The sequence below is a fragment of the Bos indicus x Bos taurus genome, chromosome 22, assembly GCF_003369695.1.
Source record: "Bos indicus x Bos taurus breed Angus x Brahman F1 hybrid chromosome 22, Bos_hybrid_MaternalHap_v2.0, whole genome shotgun sequence".
In the NCBI taxonomy this organism is placed as follows: domain Eukaryota; kingdom Metazoa; phylum Chordata; class Mammalia; order Artiodactyla; family Bovidae; genus Bos; species Bos indicus x Bos taurus.
In genome coordinates, this window is record NC_040097.1 from 50,149,220 (window position 1) to 50,169,283 (window position 20,064).

The 20,064-nt window shown below is 48.4% G+C and overlaps 1 protein-coding gene across 3 annotated transcripts in view; it reads right to left on the bottom strand.

The window, feature by feature from the left end:
• The window catches only part of TRANK1 (tetratricopeptide repeat and ankyrin repeat containing 1), a 97,574-nt gene that overhangs the window by 1,586 nt on the left and 75,924 nt on the right, over positions 1-20,064 (bottom strand). For all 3 annotated transcript variants that reach the window (XM_027522628.1, XM_027522629.1, XM_027522627.1), the window contains 6 exons: positions 18,139-18,227; positions 16,004-16,107; positions 14,734-14,866; positions 8,234-8,379; positions 2,251-5,300; positions 900-995 (listed from right to left, as the gene is read on the bottom strand). In XM_027522628.1, coding sequence (XP_027378429.1) covers positions 900-995; positions 2,251-5,300; positions 8,234-8,379; positions 14,734-14,866; positions 16,004-16,107; positions 18,139-18,227 — 3,618 coding nt within the window. The remainder of the gene's footprint in view (positions 1-899; positions 996-2,250; positions 5,301-8,233; positions 8,380-14,733; positions 14,867-16,003; positions 16,108-18,138; positions 18,228-20,064) is intronic.

Below are 20,064 nucleotides of genomic sequence, written 5' to 3' on the forward strand. Positions count from 1 at the left end.
CATCCTTCTCCAGAACGTTCTTTTACAGACTAGCTGCTCTGCCCTTCTTTTAGAGGCCCTTTAAATGAAAAATAAGTCCAACAGAAACCAAATTCAACCGCACCTTGAGGCGGTATCCCAGTTATGTTCTTCTGTTTGAAGCAACCACAAAAAATCAGTGTCATCAGAGACTAAAATCTAAAAATTATCGGCAGAGACCTTTGTGTCAAGTCCTTCCCAGTTTTCCCCAGCTCCAGGGTTTGGGTTTTCCAGTAGCATCCGGGTCACGAGGACTCACTGACGGGCAATCTGGGACAAGTGAAATACTAGAGGCCGAAGAAGGAAGATACTGCCAAGAGGGGGAGGCGTTCCAGACCATACAGAATTCGGCAAGAAGACTCTGTCAGGAAAGAAACCCCGGCTCACTCTATACCAGCTTTAAATTCTCTGAAGGAAGACGTATGCCAAGGTTCCCCAAAGATTTTGTTTGTTTAGTTCACAAAGTTGTTTAATATCCCCAAGCCCACAACAGTGCTAATACATTCCAGACATTCAATATATAAATACACTCATGGAATTACATGAAGGGCTTGCACAGGCAAACATTTATCAAGGGATACACTCCGCCCATCCTGGGAGTCACTGTACAGAGTACGAGTAGTAATAGAGCATCACTGGTAGCAGCTCATGAGTGGCAAAGATTTTTGGAAAAGCAATAAGCCGAGTAACAGTCCTCACAGTCAGATGGGGGAGCCCAGTCACTCTGCTGCTACTGATCAGAGTCGCTGGGGGCGGTGTTCCTAGATAGTGAGTGACCACTGCTCACAACACAGGCGGCCCCACTGCAGACTGACCGGGGAGTCAGCAGAACCAAGGGCCACGAGACCCAGAGCATCACCCTGGGATGAAGGATTCCTCACCTTCCTCCTGGTGCAGCTCTGTTTTCCTCAGCCACTCCTGTGCATCCCTGACGGACGGGATCAGGATGTTGACCAGCCGAGCCATGACCTCCTCCGCTAGAGAACCAAAGAACCAGGGCTTTGAGTGAAGGGGCGGCTGTAGGGATTAGGACACTCAGTGCTAGCGTCAAAGCCCCCACCTCCCAGGCCCTTGTCGCCACTTCCTCTGAGAAGGGCAGTGAAAGGCTGCTGTCTGCTCCCAGGAGCAGAAACTACATGTTCCTGTCTGGAGAGACTGCCAATAGCAAGCCTTTCGAGGAAGCTTTGCAAACTGTTCTTACCTTCAACTGGACTGTCTGAATTCTAGAATGATTTAAACATATACAATTTCACTAATTTTATACATAACTTCCCTCTTCCCTCGTGGCTCAGTGGTAAAGAATCCACCTTCCAATGCAGGAGATGCGGTTTGATCCCTGTGTCGGGAAGATCCCCTGGAGAAGGGAATGAGGACCCACTCCAGTATCCTTGCCTGGGAAACCCCATGGACAGAGGAGCCTGCAGGCCACAGTCCATGGCGTTGTAAAAAAGAGTCAGACATAACTTAGTGACTAAACAACAACATACATAATTTCTACTCAGTGTTGCTAAGATGTAGCTAATAAGGATGTCAGAGGAAATCTGATTCACAGATCACGTAAGAATTCTTTTTAGAGGCTCACACTGGGTATGGTGTGAGGACCCTCCTAAAAGGAAGGACCAGGTATGCAGGCTAGATCTTAGTCAAGTCAAAGTGTTAGTTGCTCAGTCGTTTCCGACTCTTTGCGACACTATGGACTGCAGCCCACCAGACTCCTCTGTCCATGGAATTCTCCAGGCAAGAATACTGGAGTGGGTAGGTATTCCCTTCTCTAGGGGATATTCCCCACCCAGGGATCAAACCCAGGTCTCCTGCATTGCAGGCAGATTCTTTACCATCTGAGCCACTAGATCGGGTTCAGCCCATAGCAGGTGCTCAAGAAATCCCTGAATGAATGAGCCAAGGAAGGTTTAAAGAATTTTCTCAAGACTGGAAGCATTCTCCTTCTATCTTCTCCATAGAATTGGTTAGCAAACCCTTTTCTTATCTGTCATGCCAGGGGAAACCACCCTGCCCTAAGATTATGACACACTGGTTAACTGGGAGAGGGGGGATCCAAAGAACGGGGCTTTGCTGGGACTGGAGAACACATGGTCCTCACTTGTGTCTCTGCTGCTGCCAAGATTCCAGCATCCCCAGGTCAGACCTCACTACAAAGGGGCTCGACTTGGACACAAGTCCTCAAAGCCCGGGTTCCGCCACCATCTGGGCCCGCCTTTCGAGGACCCTTACCATCAGCCCAGGCCTTCCGCCTGTAGAGGTCCTCCACCGAGTCGGAGACCTTCTTGATGTTCTCTTGGACCTTCCTCTGTAGTATGTGGCTGTGCTCTTTGGAGCCCAGGTGTTTGCGGCCCCAAGCGCTCTGCTCCATGTCCTGCACCACCAGCTTGCCTTCCTCCATAGCCGGGTCCACCTTCTCGCGGAAAAACTCCAAGTACCTCTGGTAAGCCACTTGCTGACTCTGGTGGCTTTCCAGGAGGATGTGCTGCTCGTAGGACTCACTGCTCCTCTCCCAACCTTGCTCATCTTCCAGCTCCGTCCCAGAAAGGGCTACAGCCTCGGGAGCCGCACCCTCAAATGCCTGATCTGGGGTGAAGTAGTTCTCGGGCCCGCGGGCGAACTTGACCCCGCACAGGTCGCACTGGGTCCGGTCCACGTCAGCCTTTTTGAAATTCCCAGCCGCGGGCTCCCTGCCCTCCTCCCTGAAGTGCTCGGCCTGGCCTCCTGCCCTTCCTCTCCTCCATCTGATGCACAAAGACACCACCAGGCATACCCTCCGCATCTTCTGGCGGATGGAAGCCCTCCGCAGCTTCTGCGAGAGGACAGCGTCTAGGAGGTGGTCCCCCTCCAAGGCCAGCTCCTCCGGCTCGTCCTGGCCGACCTCGTATTCGGGTTCAGCCAAGTAGCCCACAGGATCCATGGAGAACAGGCGGTTCAGCCTGACCTCCTCATGGTAGAGACCCCGCACAGCGGTCCCTTTGGCGTGCCCACTGTCCCACTGCCAGTGGCAGTCCATCAGGAACTCTTCATCCCGCTCAAAGAGCAGGTCCTGCAGCGCCTCCGCCACGGACTTCACGTTGACTGCCAGCTGCACTTGCTTCACCACTCTAAGCAGGCGCTCGGGGACCCGGCCCGGGCATTCTATGCTCAGCAGCTGCAGCCTGGCTTCGAGCTCCTGGAACTGGCTGGACAGGAGAGGCTTGCAGGATGGCTGCAGCACACCCTTGGTGTTCACCAGCATCACCAAGCACAGCACCAGGGTCCGCTCGGCCTCCCCGGAAACCACGTAGTCGATGTCGCTGAAAGCGTCCAGCAGGACGTTGAAGTTGGCGTTCTCGCAGCCGCAGAGCACCTTGACGAGGTAAGACAGGTGGAACCGGAACTCCTGAATGGCCCTGGTCAGGTCCTTGGGTCTGTACTCCTGAATGATGGCGAACACGTCCCCGGGCTCCTGGTCCTTCTTGCTAAACAGGAACTCCCAGTAATGCAAGAGCGCGATGTAGCTCTTCGGGAGGCACAAGACGGCATTCTTGGAGAGGCGGGCCAGGACCACCCCGCAGTGGATGAACTGCAGCTCCAGCAGGGCCACCGTGTTCCCGATGCTGGGGATCAGTGGCTCTTTGCACCTCTTGACCAGGACATTCATGAAACGGAAAAAGCGCCTCTTGTAGTCTTCTGGGTTCCTGCACACGTAGAACTGGCGGATGGAGTCCTGCAGCAGTCGGATGAAGCACAGGTGGGGCTTCTCCGCACTCTCGTCATCCTTGTTGGGCGCCAGCATGCCGAATTTCCCTTCTATTCCTTTCATCCTGCTGCCTCTGTCCCTGCCCCTTTTCTCTTGTTCAGACTGCAGGGCTTTGAGTTCCCGGTTGTACTGGTCCTCCTCCTGGTACAGCAGCTTGTCGAGCTCATCGGGGTAGCTGGAAGAGAGAAGAAAAGCCTGCATGGCGCTCAGCCACAGGTCCGTGGACTCCCGGCGGCTTCGGGCCCGTTCGTTTTGAAACAGGACGTGGATGTATTCTTTCAGGGCAGACCTGTAGGATCGGAAGGATTTGTAATGTGGCTTGAGGACTTCTTTGCACGCCATGGGGTTTTCTGACAACACTCGCTGGTGGAAATGCTTAGGGAAGACGACATTCAGCAAAGATTCGCAAAGGCCGTGCTTGTCCAGAGACAAAATGTAATCAATCTCCTCAAGTCCTTCAGCTAAGACTTTAGAGAATACTCTTTTGGCTTCCAACAGTAACCCCTTGATGGCCACCAGGTGTATTTTTGACTGGACCAAACACTTGGCCTCGTGACGCCGCAAAGGCCTGTGGAAGTCTTCACAGCGTCCATCCTCGCATTTTAAGCCCACGAGAAACTTCATGCAGACACCCGGGTAGGTCTTTGCAAGCAGGCTCTCTGTGATCTGACATAGTCTGCTCAGAAGGTGTTTGTTTAGGGCTAATTTCACCTGATCCATCATTATCAAGAAATGGTCTTTTGTTTTCTTCTCTTTCAAGTTCAAATCCAGGTCAGAAATGATGCGTAATATGGGTCCGGGGTCGTTCTGAGCTATCTGACAGTACTTGGCATCCACCTGCAAGATCCCAAAAAACTCGAAGCAAGACTTGACCATCTCCTTCTCAGCGTTGGTGGTCACCCTTCTGAGGGCCCTGACCAGATCGAGGAGGACCCCGAGACCCCCCGGAGCCAGAGCTAGGACATCCTCAGGCTGGACCTCACAGTGGCTGGTGGCTTCGTAGAGCGCCTCCACTGCCCCTGCCGAGTGGTTGAGGGTGTCAAACTTCAGGAAAGCATCCTTGAGCTTCAGGAAATCTCTCATGATCACCCCCTGCAGGAAGTGGGCCTGGGCGATGCCAGACACCTGGTTGGTCTGATGGCAGAGGTCCAGGGCTTCTCTGAGGATGGCCTTGGTAAGGTCAACGTCGGAATCCCTGGCCACGTTGAGACGGGCGGCCGCTAGCAGACACGAGGCCTGGAAGTCCTTGTCGGCAGTGAGCCTGGCAGCCTCCAAGAGGCAGCCGTGCTGCTTCATCAGCAGCGCAGCCTCTTCCCTCCGACCTTCCCTGTTGAGCAGGTCGGCGGCCTCCGTCAACCGCTTCCGAGATGTGAGGAACACCAGCTGGTCTTCAATATCGAGCTTCGAGAGCACAGCCATCATCTCCTTCGTTTTATTCATGCTCAGGTACTTGGCTGCAGCTTCCAAGTAAAACTGGCTGGCAGAATAGGTGAGCTTGGAGACAGGAAGGGCCTTGGCTCTTAGCATTTCTTCATACCTGCAAAGACAGACAACACTGATGTCAACTGGGCATCACCCCATATAAAATTTATAAAGTGCAGAACAGAGCAACTTGTATAAAATGGCACTTGTAGACAGGACCTGCCAAACTGGACCTGAAGTTAGCCAGCAGGTTTATCAAGACTTCATTTTATGCTATAAAATTAATTCTTTATTCCCCAAAGGAACCCAGCACTAGTATGTTTAATTAATGAAATATAGTGGAGTTTCACAAAAAGAAAAAAGAAACAAACCCAAACAAAACCAAAAAAGAATAAATATTAAAAAAAATTTGCAAAAAAGAATACAATGGAGTTGCACCCTAGGCAAGTGACATTTACGTTAGAAGTCAACCTGTAGGGCATAAAGTATGCATAGTCAAAATTATTCTTGGGGAAAAAAAATCCCTTAAATTTGCATAAGAGCTTGCTAATCATTTTGGGTATATAGCCTATGGAGGCTGATACCTGATAAAGGAGAAAGTGTGGCGATGGGGGCTGCAGACACACCAGCCATTACATCAGTCTTCCTCTTATTATCCAACTTGCGGCTTTTCTCTTTTTACCAAGAATGCATGTGATTGATTTAGTGTGAGATGAATGAAGCCTTGAAGTCAAGTTCCCTTTGACACTGTTGATCCAAGTGAGTATATCCCACATACCAATTTTTAAGGCACTGGGCCAATCCAGTGAAACATGCCTACTTTTGAACTCTTGCAGGGGACAAAACATATTTCCTCACAACCAGAGATGCCCAGGAACCTCCTGCTGCCCTGGGGTCATCTTACAAACATCAGATCCCCTCTTATAACAGGACCTCTCTGAACGGGTATGACTGAGGATGAGCTCCTCTCATAAGCTTTGGCTGATAGAATAGAGGGCATTTATAGCACGTTTAAGGAACTAACCAGGTACTTGGTTTTCAAATCTAAAATGTTCTAATTACATGTTAAGTCAGGCCAGCTAGCAATTGAATTCTACATCCAGTATGTAGAGCATTCAAAAGACTCTCAGACAAATCAAGTGCTAGGCTCCAATTAGTACTGACGACACTTAGATCTCAACTCAACATATCAATAAAGAGTTGGTTGAATATCTCAGGAAAGCTGATAAACAAAATAATGAGAGACCCCAAAAAATGTTTCTGGGGAAATATTCAATGCTATCCTGACAAAGTGAGAACAGAAGATTAAAATAATTGAAAGTACAAAAAAACCCCCCAAACCCTCTCAATTGCTTTCATCATATGGCATCACAAGGGAACTGTCCTGGTCAATTACATAGCACCCTGACAACTGGGTACACAATCAATGCCACAGCTGGCATCCTGCTACAGACTGGTGGTTTGTGACCCCTACAATTCATATGTTGAAATCCTAACCCCTAGTGTGACTGTATTTGGAGATGAGGCCTCTAAGGGAGTAATTAGGGTTATTTGAGGTTATAAGGGTGGAGTCCTGATCTAATAGGATTCCTTATAAGAACTGACAGCAGATAGGGAAGGAAGAGAGCTTCACCAGTAGCCCAATTGACTGGAGCCCTGATGGTGAACTTCTCGCCTCCAAAACTATGAGAAAATAAATTTCTGTTCTTTAAGCCACCCAATCTATGGCATTTCATTATGGCAGCCTGAGCTGACTAATATATACATACTGTGTGTATCTTATGCATAATAGCACCGAAGACCTGGATAAAGAAATATGCTCGTTTACTGTGACACTAGACAGTTACTGTTCCATTTCTCAACATAAAACTCAATTTCTTTATCCAGGTGCTGGTTATACAAGTGTGGGCTTCCCTGGTGGCTCAGACCGTAAAGCGTCTGCCTACAACACAGGAGACCCGGGTTTGATCCCTGGGTCGGGAAGATCCCCTGGAGAAGGAAACAGCAAACCACTCTAGTACTCTTGCCTGGAAAATCCCATAGATGGAGGAGTTTGGTAGGCTACAGTCCATGGGGTTGCAAAGAGTCGGACATGACTGAGTGACTTCACTTTCTTTCTTTTCTTTATACAAGTGTGTTATCTTGTGAAAATTATGCACTTTTAAAAACTATATGATATACTTTAATAAATGCTAACTTAAAAATATAAAGCTTGAACACCTGGTCAATCCTGTTCATTTTGTCACATGTATAATTTAGTAGAAAGCAAAGAAAATACAGAACTAAGCCACAGCTTACTTTTCCAGGAGCTGCTGAGCAGAAATGCAGAACAGCAGCCTCTGCAATTCTAGCTGTCTCCTTCCACCTGGAAGACATCCTACCAGGAGGCATCAGGAGGTCTGATGTTTCTAGAGTCCTTATCAGCTGTTAACCCCATCTGTTTCCACTTCATCTTTGGAACATCAGTTAGGCTGAAGGCTCAAGGAGGCTCCTCTAGGTCATGTATAAAACTTGTGTGTCATACAACTACGGGCATGTGGGCATACATATTATATACACATGTATCAGTGCCCACAACCCTGACTGCCCACTCGTGCTCTGACCTCTATCTGTCCACGTCAGTGAAACTGTCAACTCAGCTGGTAAAGGTGGAGAGGTCAGAACCATCAACCAGGAAATTGCTGGGCATGTGATATACATACTTGCAATAATACATCCTTCATCTTCTTCTGCCCCTTCTCCTCATGACACTGTGTTCAAGGAACTCTTGACTCAGCACCAGGCCACCACTCAAGTGTAAGGAGGGTGACTGGCCAAGCCACTTCAGAAGAGCAAGATAGGGACTTCCCTGGTGGACCAGTGGATACGACTTGGTGCTTCCACTACAGGGGGCACAGGTTTGATCCCTGGTTGGGGAAGTAAGATCCCACAAACCTCATGGTCAGGGATAAAAACAAAAAGAAGAGCAAGATAACACCTCCCCAAGGAGCAACGGAAAGGCAGGGCTTGGGGATGGGGAAAAGGAAGGAAGAGAATAAAACCACCTACTTTTCTACTGCCATAGCAGCTTCTTCAAACAGCTCCTCTTGGCAGTACATTTTGAGGGCTAGATCAAATTCCTGAATCTGCTCAAAGCATCGGGAAGCATCTTTGTAACACTGACTTCGCTTATAGAAATAGGCGGCATCTCTTACCTAGGACAGAGTAAAATTTTATTCAGTATATTTATAACAATTTTTCATCTTAAAAGTAAACCAGGGGAGGGAGGAGGGAGGAGGGTTCAGGATGGGGAACACATGTATACCTGTGGCGGATTCATTTTGATATTTGGCAAAACTAATACAATTATGCAAAGTTTAAAAATAAAATAAAATTAGAAAAAAAAAAAAGGAAAAAAAAAAAAGTAAACCAAAACCATGAATAATAAAGAGGATGTTTGTAAGTCTGGAATCTGTTAGAATCCAGTGAAAAACACTAAAACCTAGGTAATTTAGGAAAACTAATTCTTTTCATGAAGAAAAATAAAGTGAAATATCAACCTCACACCATACACAAATAGAAGCCCCAGGTGGTTAAAGGTCTAAGTGAGAAAGCTATTGAAGGAGTGTGTGTGTGTGTGTGTGTGTGTGTGTGTGTCTCAGTCGATACTATTACTACCAAGTTACTTCAGTCGTGTCCGACTCTGTGCAACCCCATAGACGGCAGCCCACCAGGCTCCCCCGTCCCTGGGATTCTCCAGGCAAGAACACTGGAGTGGGTTGCCATTTAAGTCCTATCTAACTCTTTATTATCCCATAGACTGTAGCCCTCCAGGCTCTCTGTCCATGGAATTTTCTAGGCAAGAATACTGGAGTGGGTTGCTGGTTCCTCCTCCAGGGGATCTTCCTGACCCAGGGATCGAACCCAAGTCTCCTGCATTGCAGTCAGATTCTTAACTGTCTCAGCCACCAGGAAAGCTACATTGGAGGAGAATGTATGAGAATATCTCTGACTTTGAGGTCAAGAAAGTCTTCAACAAAACTCAAACCACACAAACTTCGGGGGAGATATTGATGGATCTGATTACAGTTGACAATACAGATTTGACCTACATGGGTCGACTTATACACAGATTCTTTTTTTCAGTAATAAATACTACAGTCCTACATGGTCTGCAGTTGGTTGAATTCCTGCTGTGGAACTGAGGACACAGAGGAACCTCAGATACAGAGGGACAAGTATAAACCACACATGGATTTTCAGCTGTGTGGAGGGTCAGAGCAACACCGACACTGTTTAAGGGTCAACTGTACATCTAAACTGTTCAGCTGAGGGCGTGTGAAACGCAGTTAACAGAGAGAATGGAAGCATTATATCTAGACCAGCACTGTCACAGGGAGCCTTTTGTGAATGTGGAAATGTTCTATATCGGTTTATCCATCTATCTGTCCAATTCTGTATCCACTAGACACATGTGGAGGCTTCCCTGGTGGCTCAGACGGTAAAGAATCCGCCTGCAATGGGGGAGACCTGGGTTCGATTCCTGGGTTGGGAAGATCCCCTGGAGAAGGTTACTCACGCCAGTATTCTTGCCTGGAGAATTCCACAGACAGAGGAGGCTACAGTCCATGGGGTTGCAAAGAGTCAGACACGACTGAGCGACTAAGCACACACACACATGTGAACAGTGGGCACGGGAATGTGTGGACAGTGCAAACAAGGGGCTGGATTTTTACGTTTCACTTAGTTAATTTTAATACAAATTGCCACATGTGGCCGCTGGTTACTATACAAGAGTAGGCAGGTCTAGAACATAAGATGGATTCCTGCAAATATAAGAAAAAGACGTTCAGGAAAACTAGACAAAGGTCGTGAACTGGCAATTTGCAGTGGAGGAACCTTGAATCCCACTGACTTGGCTCTCCCAACATTTCTTGGACTGGACAGGAGCTCTTAGCACCTGCACCACCGGGAGGGCAATAGAAGCCGCAACATCTGAGCCTAAGCCACTACTCGACCCTCCTAACTGGTCTTTCTGTTTCTACTCTCACTGCCTACTGAGCTCTCTTATTCCAATAAGTTGTTTCACATCATTCCTCCAATCAGTACTTTCACTGGCTCCCCTCATGCCCGAACAAATCCAGCCCCTATCATGGACCTGCAATCTACTCCAGTATTCTTGCCTGGAGGATCCCATGGACAGAGGAGCCTGGTGGGCTACAGTCCATAGGGTCGCATGGAGTCAGACACGACTGACACGACTGAAGTGACTTAGCAAGCATTCATATCATGGACTGGGGATTCCCATGTGATGCCAATGCAGGACACGAAAGAGACGCAGCTCCCTGGGTTGGAGAGGTCCCCCTGGTGTAGGAAGTGGCAACCCACTCCAGTATCCTTGCCTCGGAAATTCCATGCACAGAGAAGCCTCAAGGGCTACAGTTACCGGACGCGACTCAGCACACCATGAACCACGGGATCCTACCTGATTCATTCTAGCCATCGTCTCTGGCTCATTTTACCATTTTGACCCCACTCCCTCTGCTCTGGTCAAACTGGCTTCCTTGCTGTTTTTCAAACTCGATCACACTCTCCCACCTTGGGGGCTTTTGTCTGCGACGCCCTCCAGCTATCGTGATCTCTGTGCAAAAGTCAGCTCCCTGACCCTGCCTCCATCTCAAACAGCAACACCATGAGACTTCTCTGGGGGTCCAATGGTTAAGACTTTGCCTTCCAATGCAAGCGGTGGGGGGAGGGCGGGTTCTATCCCTGGTTGGGGAGCTAAGACCCCACATGCCTCAAAGCCAAAAAACCCAAACATAAAACAGAAACGATGTTGTAACAAATTCAATAAAGATTTTAAAAGCAGTCCACATTTAAAAAAAAAAACCAACCAACACTTGACATCCTCTGTCCCCTCTGCCAGCCCTCATCCCTGCAGACATCTTCTGCACTACTGGCTCTGTCATCTCCCTCCCACGCCAGAAAGGGAAACAACAAAGGCAGACGCCCCTGCTCTGCTGCCTGCTGGTCGCCAAGCACCCACAGTACTGGGTGGGAACAGGGGGTCTACTTATTTGTTGAATATTTCATTTCCTAACTTGACTGGCTGCATTTGAATTCCAAAGAGAAAACAGAATCAAAATGGGACCAAAAAATGCAATATGCTAGGCCCTCTAATAAACCTCACTGGGTTTTATTTAACAAGAGAAGCGACACAAAATGCCAAAATATGAACAAGATTCAGGTGTGCATTTTTGCTACATCCAGAGATCTCACAGACCAGGGAACTCCCAGACCCATCTTCATAATCTCCATATTCATAACCTCTAGCCACCTTTTTCCTCTCCTCAACAAGGCTGACTACTCAGAAGGAAACCCCTGGGGTGAACACAGGCCCCCTTAGGTGCAAGCGTGCACCCAACTGGATCGAGAGAGAGGAGGGCTGACTGTTTTAAGCAGGCCCCCAAGTGGGTCTCTGGGCTCCACCACCCAGAGCAAGGGCCCTGAGCAGTTGCCAGGGAAACCGCGTTGCTCTTTAGAGATGTAGCAAGCAGGCAAGGCAGAGGAATCCCTAAAAGGAAACCTTCTGCTCCCATGGCCCTCCTCACACACCCTCTCCCCAGGATCAGCACGTTTGGGGGCAGGGAACAGAGAGGCCGTTTGGCCTAGGGATTTTGCAAAAGGTGGTCCATTTGTATTGTGCTGGCTAGTTTGCTGGATGACCACAAGAGGTCTGATGCTGGCTGAGGGTTGAACAAACATCCTTCCGGGGAGGGGCTTGTGCAAAGAAAGGGACCAGACTCTTCCCCGGATGGGGCTCAGAGATGCTGGAATGTGCTAGGGAGAGAAGACAGGAGGAGGTGGCCCCAGTGGTCAACCCTGGGGACGTGAGGAAGGCTGGCAGGTGTGCTTCCAGGACCAGGGTGGCCTCCACATCTTGAAGGGACTGGGGTCGTAGAAAGGGACACAGGCTGGACATCTGCCCTCCTGGACCCCATCTCATTTTCAGAGGCGGAGCTCGTTAGCCTCGGGGAGGCAAGATGAGCAGACAAGGACGGGGTCTCTGGCTCAGCCAGCACGGGCGCTGCCAGGCAAACAGGGAAAAGCGGCCGGTTCAGGTCTTTCCCTTGCAGCTGCCACCGCTTAGGGCCCCAGGGGCTGGTGCCTTGGAGGCTGGAGGCTGGGAGACGAAGATGGAGAGTTTGGAAACCATCTAGCTCTGAAATCTTACTATCCAAACTTCCTACCCACACTGAAATCCCCGTTCCACCCCGCTTCTCCCACATCCTAATGAGTCACACCCCATAGTACACATGGGGCGAGGCAGGCAGCCGTGGGAGGGGGGAGGGTCTTACCTTTTCTGACACTGACTGGGGGCCACACTTCAAACTTCCCAGTAGGTACCATCCCCACCCCGCCCAAAGCCTTGGTTCAGGAGTTCCTGCAGTTCACATACAGACACGGACACTCCGCTCCCTACTGGAGGGTCAATAATGCTCAATGCAGGCAGAAACACAGCACCCGTGGTAAGGACCAGATGGCCGCACGTCCAACCCGCCACAACAGGTACAGTAAAATGAACTGCTTCGTATTATTCACAGTAGCCAAGACACGGGAACGACCTAAGTGTCCATCCACAGATGACCGAACAAAGATATGGTCCATACACACAATGGAATACTGTTCAACCACAAAAAAAGAAAGAAACTCTGCCACTGGCAGAAACATGGATGGACTTGGGGACATTATGGTAAGTGAAAAAAAAGTCAGAAAAATACTGTATGATATCACTTACATGTGAAATCTAAAAAATACAACAAACCAGTGAATAAAACATAAAAGACGACTTACGGATCTGGTGAACAAAAGAGTGGTTACCAGTCTGGGGGGAGGGGCAAGAGAGAAGAGAGTGTTAATAGCGTTAAGAGGTATAAAGTATTAGGTATAAAATGAGCCACAGGATATTTTGTACAATATGGGGAATAGAGCTAGTACTTTATAATGACTATAAATAGAGTATAACCTTTAAAAATTGGGAATCACTACACTGTGCATTGTTAACATTAATATTACTGCACTTCAGCTATACGTCAATAAAAAACTTCTTAATTTTAAATGAACTGCTTCATGTACAGGATTTGACTAGTTAATAATATTGTACTGTATATGTGAAAGTTGATGACAGAGTAGATCTTTAAAAAATTTTTTATTGTAATATAGTTTATTTATAATATTATATTAGCTTCAGGTGTAAATTCTTGAATTTGATATTTTTACAGATTACACACCATACAGAGCTACTGTAAAGTATTGGCTACACTCCCTGTGCTGTACATTATATATTGTAACTTACTTATTTTATACCTGGTAGTCTGTGCCTCTTCGGAGAAGGCAATGGCACCCTACTCTAGTACTCGTGCCTGGAAAATCCCATGGACGGAGGAGCCTGGTGGGCTGCCGTCTCTGGGGTCGCACAGAGTCAGACACGACTGAAGCGACTTAGCAGCAGTAGTAGCAGTCTGTGCCTCTCAATCCTCTTCACCTATTTTCCCACTCCTCTCTGGTAACCACTGGTTTGTTCTCCACACCTGCGATTCTGTTCTTGTTTCGTTCTATTTGTTTATTTTTCAGCTCCCACATACAAATGAAGGTGATCTTAGGTTTTCTCGTCGTAAGAAAACCAGACTGTCACTATGTGTGGTGACGGACATTCACTAAACTTACGGCCATGATCATGTGTAATGTATCTTTGTGTCGAATCGTTACATTTGTACAATTAAAACCAATATAATGATATACATCAATTATATCTCAATAACAAGGAGGACAGATGAATCTCTAAGAAAATCATCACCACTCGGATGTCAGAGCAATGCCAAATGGCCATAAAAATCTCTAAGTGCCTACCCTCGCCCTGGGAGTTCATCTCATTGTAGACAACAGCAGTCTGTGCTGTGCATGGCTGACCATGCTGACAGTCCTGTGTCCTGGACCTCCAGGTCTCTCCACTGGCGCTTCTAGAATGATGGACATGTTCCATCACAGCATGCAATGAGATGTGGCTTGCGAGACCTCAGAACTGAATTTTTGACTTTATTACACTTTAATTAACTTAAATGTTTCATTAGGTAGCCACTTGTGGCTAGCAGCTGCCAGACTGGTCCCTGCAGACCTAGAGTAAGGGCTGTGGGACACAGAGAAACCACCATGTATGAGCCAGACCGTCCACCCAGGCTGACTCCAGACTGAACACAGAGAAAGAGAAGGCAGGACTCTTTGAAACCCGTTTTCCCTTATGTGAACATGTGGCCTCCCTGTGGTTAATAACAGGTCACAAACGCTCGTAGAGACATGGACACACAAACACACACATACACAGTCCTTGGAACCATCTAATCTTTGAGCAAATGGAGAAAGAAGGGCCACCCACAGAGTCAACACAGCCAACCTCTCTCTCTTGGGAGGACAGGAGCCCTCCCTGATACAGGAGGAAGGAGGCTGCAGCCCCCCCTCCACTTGCCCAGTGGAGCCCAGTTCTCCCAGGAGCAGCTGCGGGCCGGGCGTACCTTTCCCAGCCGCTCGCAGAGCTGGGCACACAGCTGGAACTCCTTGGCATAACTCAGACACTTAAGGCACAGCTTTGGCTCCTTGCACTCCAAATAGGTCTTAGCCAGCTCCAAATACTCCACCTGCTTTTCCCTGGGAGGGGGAAACAAAACAGAGTTTCATGGGCTATGACACCAATAAACTGAACTGGCAGCTCCCATCAGAGCAAACCTGAAATGACACCGAGACTCTTTGTTTTAAAATTTTATTTATTTTTAACTGAAAGATAATTGCTTTATAATATTGGTAAATTCATCAACATGAATTAGCCATAGATGAGCATATGTCTCCTCCCTCTTGTGCTTCTCTGCCACGTCCCACCTTTCCCCATCACTTTGGGTTACAGACCCCCAGTTTGAGTTCCCTGAGTCATACAGCAAATTTCCATTGGCTATGTTTTACATATGGCGGTGTATATGTTTCCATGCTGCTCTCTCCATCTCACCCTCTCCTTCCTCCCCCTGCCCTTGTCCATAAGTCTGTTCTCTATGTCTGCGTGTCTATTCCTGCCCTGCAAATAGGTTCATCAGGACCATCTTTCTAGATTCTGTATATAGGTGTTAATATATGGTATTTGCTTTTCTCTTTCTGACTTACTTCACTCTGTATAACAGGCTCTAGGTTCATCCACCTCATTAGGGCTTCCCTCACAGCTCAGTTGGTTAAAAAATCTGCCTGCAGTGCAGGAGACCCCTGTTGGATTCCTGGGTTGGGAAGATCCCCTGGAGAAGAGATAGGCTACCCACTCCAATATTCTTGGGCTTCCCTTATGGCTCAGCCAACAAAGAATCTGCCTGTAATGCGGGATACCTGGGTTCGATCTCTGGGTTGGGAAGATTCCCTGGAGAAGGGAAAGGCTACCCACTCCAGTATTCTGGCCTGGAGAATCCCATGAACTGTATACCCATGGGGTTGCAATGAGTTGGACATGACTGAGCGACTTTCACTTTTCATCCACCTCATTAGAACTGACTCAAATGCGTTCCTTTTTATGGCTGAGTAGTATCCAGCATATATGTACCACAGCTTCTTTAGCTATTCACCTGTTAATGAACATCTAGGGACCATTGTTAAAGTCTTTATTGAATTTGTTACAGTATTGCTTCTGTTTTATATTTTGGCTTTTGGCTTCAAGGCATGTGGGATCAGACCTGTACAACCTGCATGGGAAGGCAGAGTCTTAACCACTGGACCGCCAGAGAAGTCCCCCTGTCCCCCCAGGACTCTTACTTGAGGCTGACTTTCTTGGATTTCATGTTCAGGGCAGTGTTGTGGGCCAGAGCCAGCTTCTCCTTCTCAAGCGCCCCTCCCTTTTGGTAACATTTGGCAGCAACCTGGAATAGACCAAAGGTTTCTATTCCCAGCAAGGTCATGGAGAGGACACAGGAATAAGAGTTAAAGCGTGAGTTGTTCCATGTTGGCACAAAGCCCTGGGTCTCACTGCAGCTGAATTCAAGAGGAGGGGCAGGAAGATGCTGACATGTTGAAGAAAACAGCCACAGAAGATAAAGCCCAACAGAGTTCGCAGTTAACACTTCGGACTCAAAGCTTCTTTTTGGAAACACCCAGAAGCCATGGGAAAGGCACTTCAGACATGTTTTTACAGGTCACCATAACAACACTCTCATCTAATCTTCAACAGCCACACAGGAGACGTTTCATCCTTCTCACTGTATTTGATAGCATCCTCAGGTCAAGGACATGAACAAACTGGCCCGAGGTCACCCAGCGGCTTTTCTGGGTTCAACACAGGTCCCCTCTAGTCGGTAACAACCAGGGCTAGTGGGCAGGGTGGGAGGAGCAGGGGTAGAAATGGGGACAGAGCTGGTGTCCCAACACACATCCCAGAAAATGACTGACCAGAGCTTTGTCACATGCAGACCTGGGTGGAGCAAATGGAAAGTGGCAGATCTCTGTCCCAGGGGAGTTGGCCTGTGTCCCGCCGGCAGAAAGCTGCTGACACCGTGCCTCCAAGGCAGAAGGTCACATTCTGCCCAGCATGTAGAGATTAGGTCTCAGGATGGGTGAGGGAAGGATTAAGTGGAACTTACTGATGTCCTGGAGAGGACATCATCTCTCCCCCTACTCTCCCCCAGACTCTCTGTCCCAGACTCCCCAGTCCTGTGGGCCTGCTCTTATTCCTGACCCGTGCTATGCTCCTTTCTGCTACAGGGCCTTTGCACACATTCTTCCCTCTGATCGAAATGCTCTTCCATCCCTCCTCTGCCTGGTTAACTTCATGTATCCTACAGGTCCCAGCTCAAGGCTCCCCTCAAAGCAGCCTTCCCTGGCTTCTCCATGCAGAACAGGTGGTTCTGAAGGCAGCTGGTCATTCATCTATGACACAGGGGACAGCCAGCACAATGCCCTCTTCTGTACATCTGTCATGCCTACCGTCACATCCCCCTGACCTAAACACAATGCAGGGCTCACTGTTCAACAGGAATATGATCAGTGAATGAATCGCAAGGGGTTTCCATTTGTACGGTGGTTCTGGGACACTTGCTGACATGCAGCCAAAATCAGTATGCCTCCTGAGTCCCAAAGCCCTTGTGCAGAGCCAAAATAAACTCAGGTGAGCAGGAGGCTTTTTATAACAGTCTCATCCGTGCCGCTCCCCTTGAAGGATTTTAGAGGCAAACATTCAGAAGGTATTTTCAAAGGGATAAAGAATTATTGGAAATCCATGGGCAACATGTATAACACCAGCCGTGTTCTGCAGGGAGGAAGGGAAAGAGTGAATATAGTTTTCCTATTTCATACCCACTACCCACTGCTCACACAGTCCCTCCATATCCCCTATCTGAAAAAAAATAATCTTGGTTTTATAACAACAGCCAGGTGCTTAATGTTCCTTGCCAATTACAAGAAGGATGGGCAAAGAATACAGTTCGGGGCTCAGTCAACTTCTGCAGCTGCAGGTTTATGGAAATCCTATCCTGACACAGCCAAACACACAACAGTGCAACCTGCCTTCTCCTCCCTCACGCCTGATGGCAGGGGTGGCCACAGGCTTGCACCCTTCCCATCCCTCTTACGGAGCAGCTCTACAGCTTCTCCCCTGGGGAGTGCAGCCTGTTCCCCGTTCCTCCCGATAGAAGGAATCCTCAGCAGGCAGAGACGGGGACCCTCCCTCTTCCTATAATCACCTGCTGGTACTTGGTCAAAATGAAAAGCTGTCCTGACTGTACAGGGGGAGAGGAGGACAGGGAGCTTTCTGCACGGTAGGTGACCTGATGTTACAGAAGCAAGAGCAGCACCAGAAACATGACCTGTGATCCCCCTGTCCTGGTGACAAATGCAGTGATGAGAGACCGGCTGGTGAGGCCCGATGAGGCCCCGGGACACGCAGACTCACCACTTACCTTCCAGCACTGGTGTTTAGCGTAGTAATCTCCTTGTGCGATCCACTCCCCAGGGGTCGAGGTCTTAACAAACATGCTATCATCAAGGTCTAAAAGGAAAGAGAAACGTGGGTTTGCCTCTCTGCAGATTCCTTCACTGAAACCTGTTGTTAAGGGCTCAATTTTGTTGTGACAAATTTCAAGCGTTGATGCCCTAAACTTTGTCGCTTGGAGTTTGACTATATTTGGAGACAGAGTCTTTAAAGAGGTGGTTAAGGTAAAAGGTCATGTGGGCGGGCCCTGATCCAATCTGATGGGCATCCTTAAAAGAAAAAGGGCGGGCTTCCCAGGTGGCACAGTGGTAAAGAATCTGCCTGCAATGCAGGAGACGTAAGAGGTACAGGTTCCATCCCTGGGTCAGAAAGATCCCCTGGAGAAGCACATGGCAACCCACTCCAGTATTCTTGCCTGGAGAATCTCATGGACAGAGGAGCCTGGCATGCTATGGTCCAATCAGCTCAGTTCAGTCACTTTGTCATGTCTGACTCTTTGCAACCCCATGGACTGCAGCACACCAGGTTTCCCTGTCCATCACCAACTCCTGAAGTTGCTCAAACTCATGTCCATCCAGTCGGTGATGCCATCCAGCCATCTCATCCTCTGTCGTCCCCTTCTCCTCCTGCCTTCAATCTTTCCCAGCATCAGGGACTTTTCCAATGAGTCAGTTCTTCGCATCAGGTGGCCAAAGGATTGGAGTTCCAGCATTAGTCCTTCCCATGGATATTCAGGACTGATTTCCTTTAGTATTGCCTGGTTTGATCTCCTTGCAGTCCAAGGGACTCTCAAGAGTCTTCTCCAACACCACATGTCAAAAGCATCAATTCTTCAGTTCTCGGCTTTCTTTATGGTCCAAATCTCACATCCATCCATGACTACTGGAAAAACCATAGCTTTGACTAGATGGACCTTTGTCAGCAAAGTAATGTCTCTGCTTTTGAATATGCTGTCTAGGTTGGTCATAGTTTTTCTTCCAAGGAGCAAGCATCTTTTAATTTCATGGCTGCAGTCAAGCTGCAGCCCAAGAAAATAAGGGCTACGGTCCACAGGGTTGCAAACTCAAGTGTGACATGGAAATCACAGAAGTGACTAAGCATAAGAAGGGCATCCTTATAGGAACTTCGCTGGCAATCTAGTGCTGAAGACTCTCAGCTTCCACTGCAGTGGGCACGGGTCTGATCCCTGGTCAGGGAACTAAGATCCTGCATGCCGCGTGGTGTGGCCAAAAAAATAGGAAAGAAAAGAGAGATTAACACATACAAAGAGACACCAGGAGCTGACACAGAGGAAAGACAGTAGACAGCCAAGAAGAGAGGCCTCAGAAGAAGCCAAACCACTAGCAGCTTGATTGATCTTAGACTTCTAGCCTCCAGAACCGAGACAATAATTTCTGTTGTGTAAGCCGCCCAGCCTGCGGTACTTTGTTGGGACAGCTGGAACAGATGAACACCTGTGCTGTCTGTCTAGCGGTCATGTAACATGGAGTTTAGCTTACCAAGCCAGGTCATGGAGGGTTTGGGGAGAAGGAGGTGGGGGTGAGAAAGGATACTCTTTGTTTTTTGAACTGTGTTACCTTCCTTTCCTATGGCCATGAATCAGAAGACAGACAGTAATTTATAATTCCTCCTTGAAAACCCAAAGCCACATTGCTCTTGGCAAACTCCCATGCTGGGCTTTAGCAAGGGATAAGGTGACGGGATGTGACAGGATTTCCAAATGTGCACTTTGTCCTCATCACAGGAAGCAATCTGACACACTGTTTTTTTTTCCTGGCCATGTACCTTGTGGGATCTTAATTCCCTGACCAGGGACCGAACCTGGACCCTCAGCAGTGAAAGCGCAGAGTCCTAACCACCGGACCACCCAGGGATTCCCACAGTCTGACACATT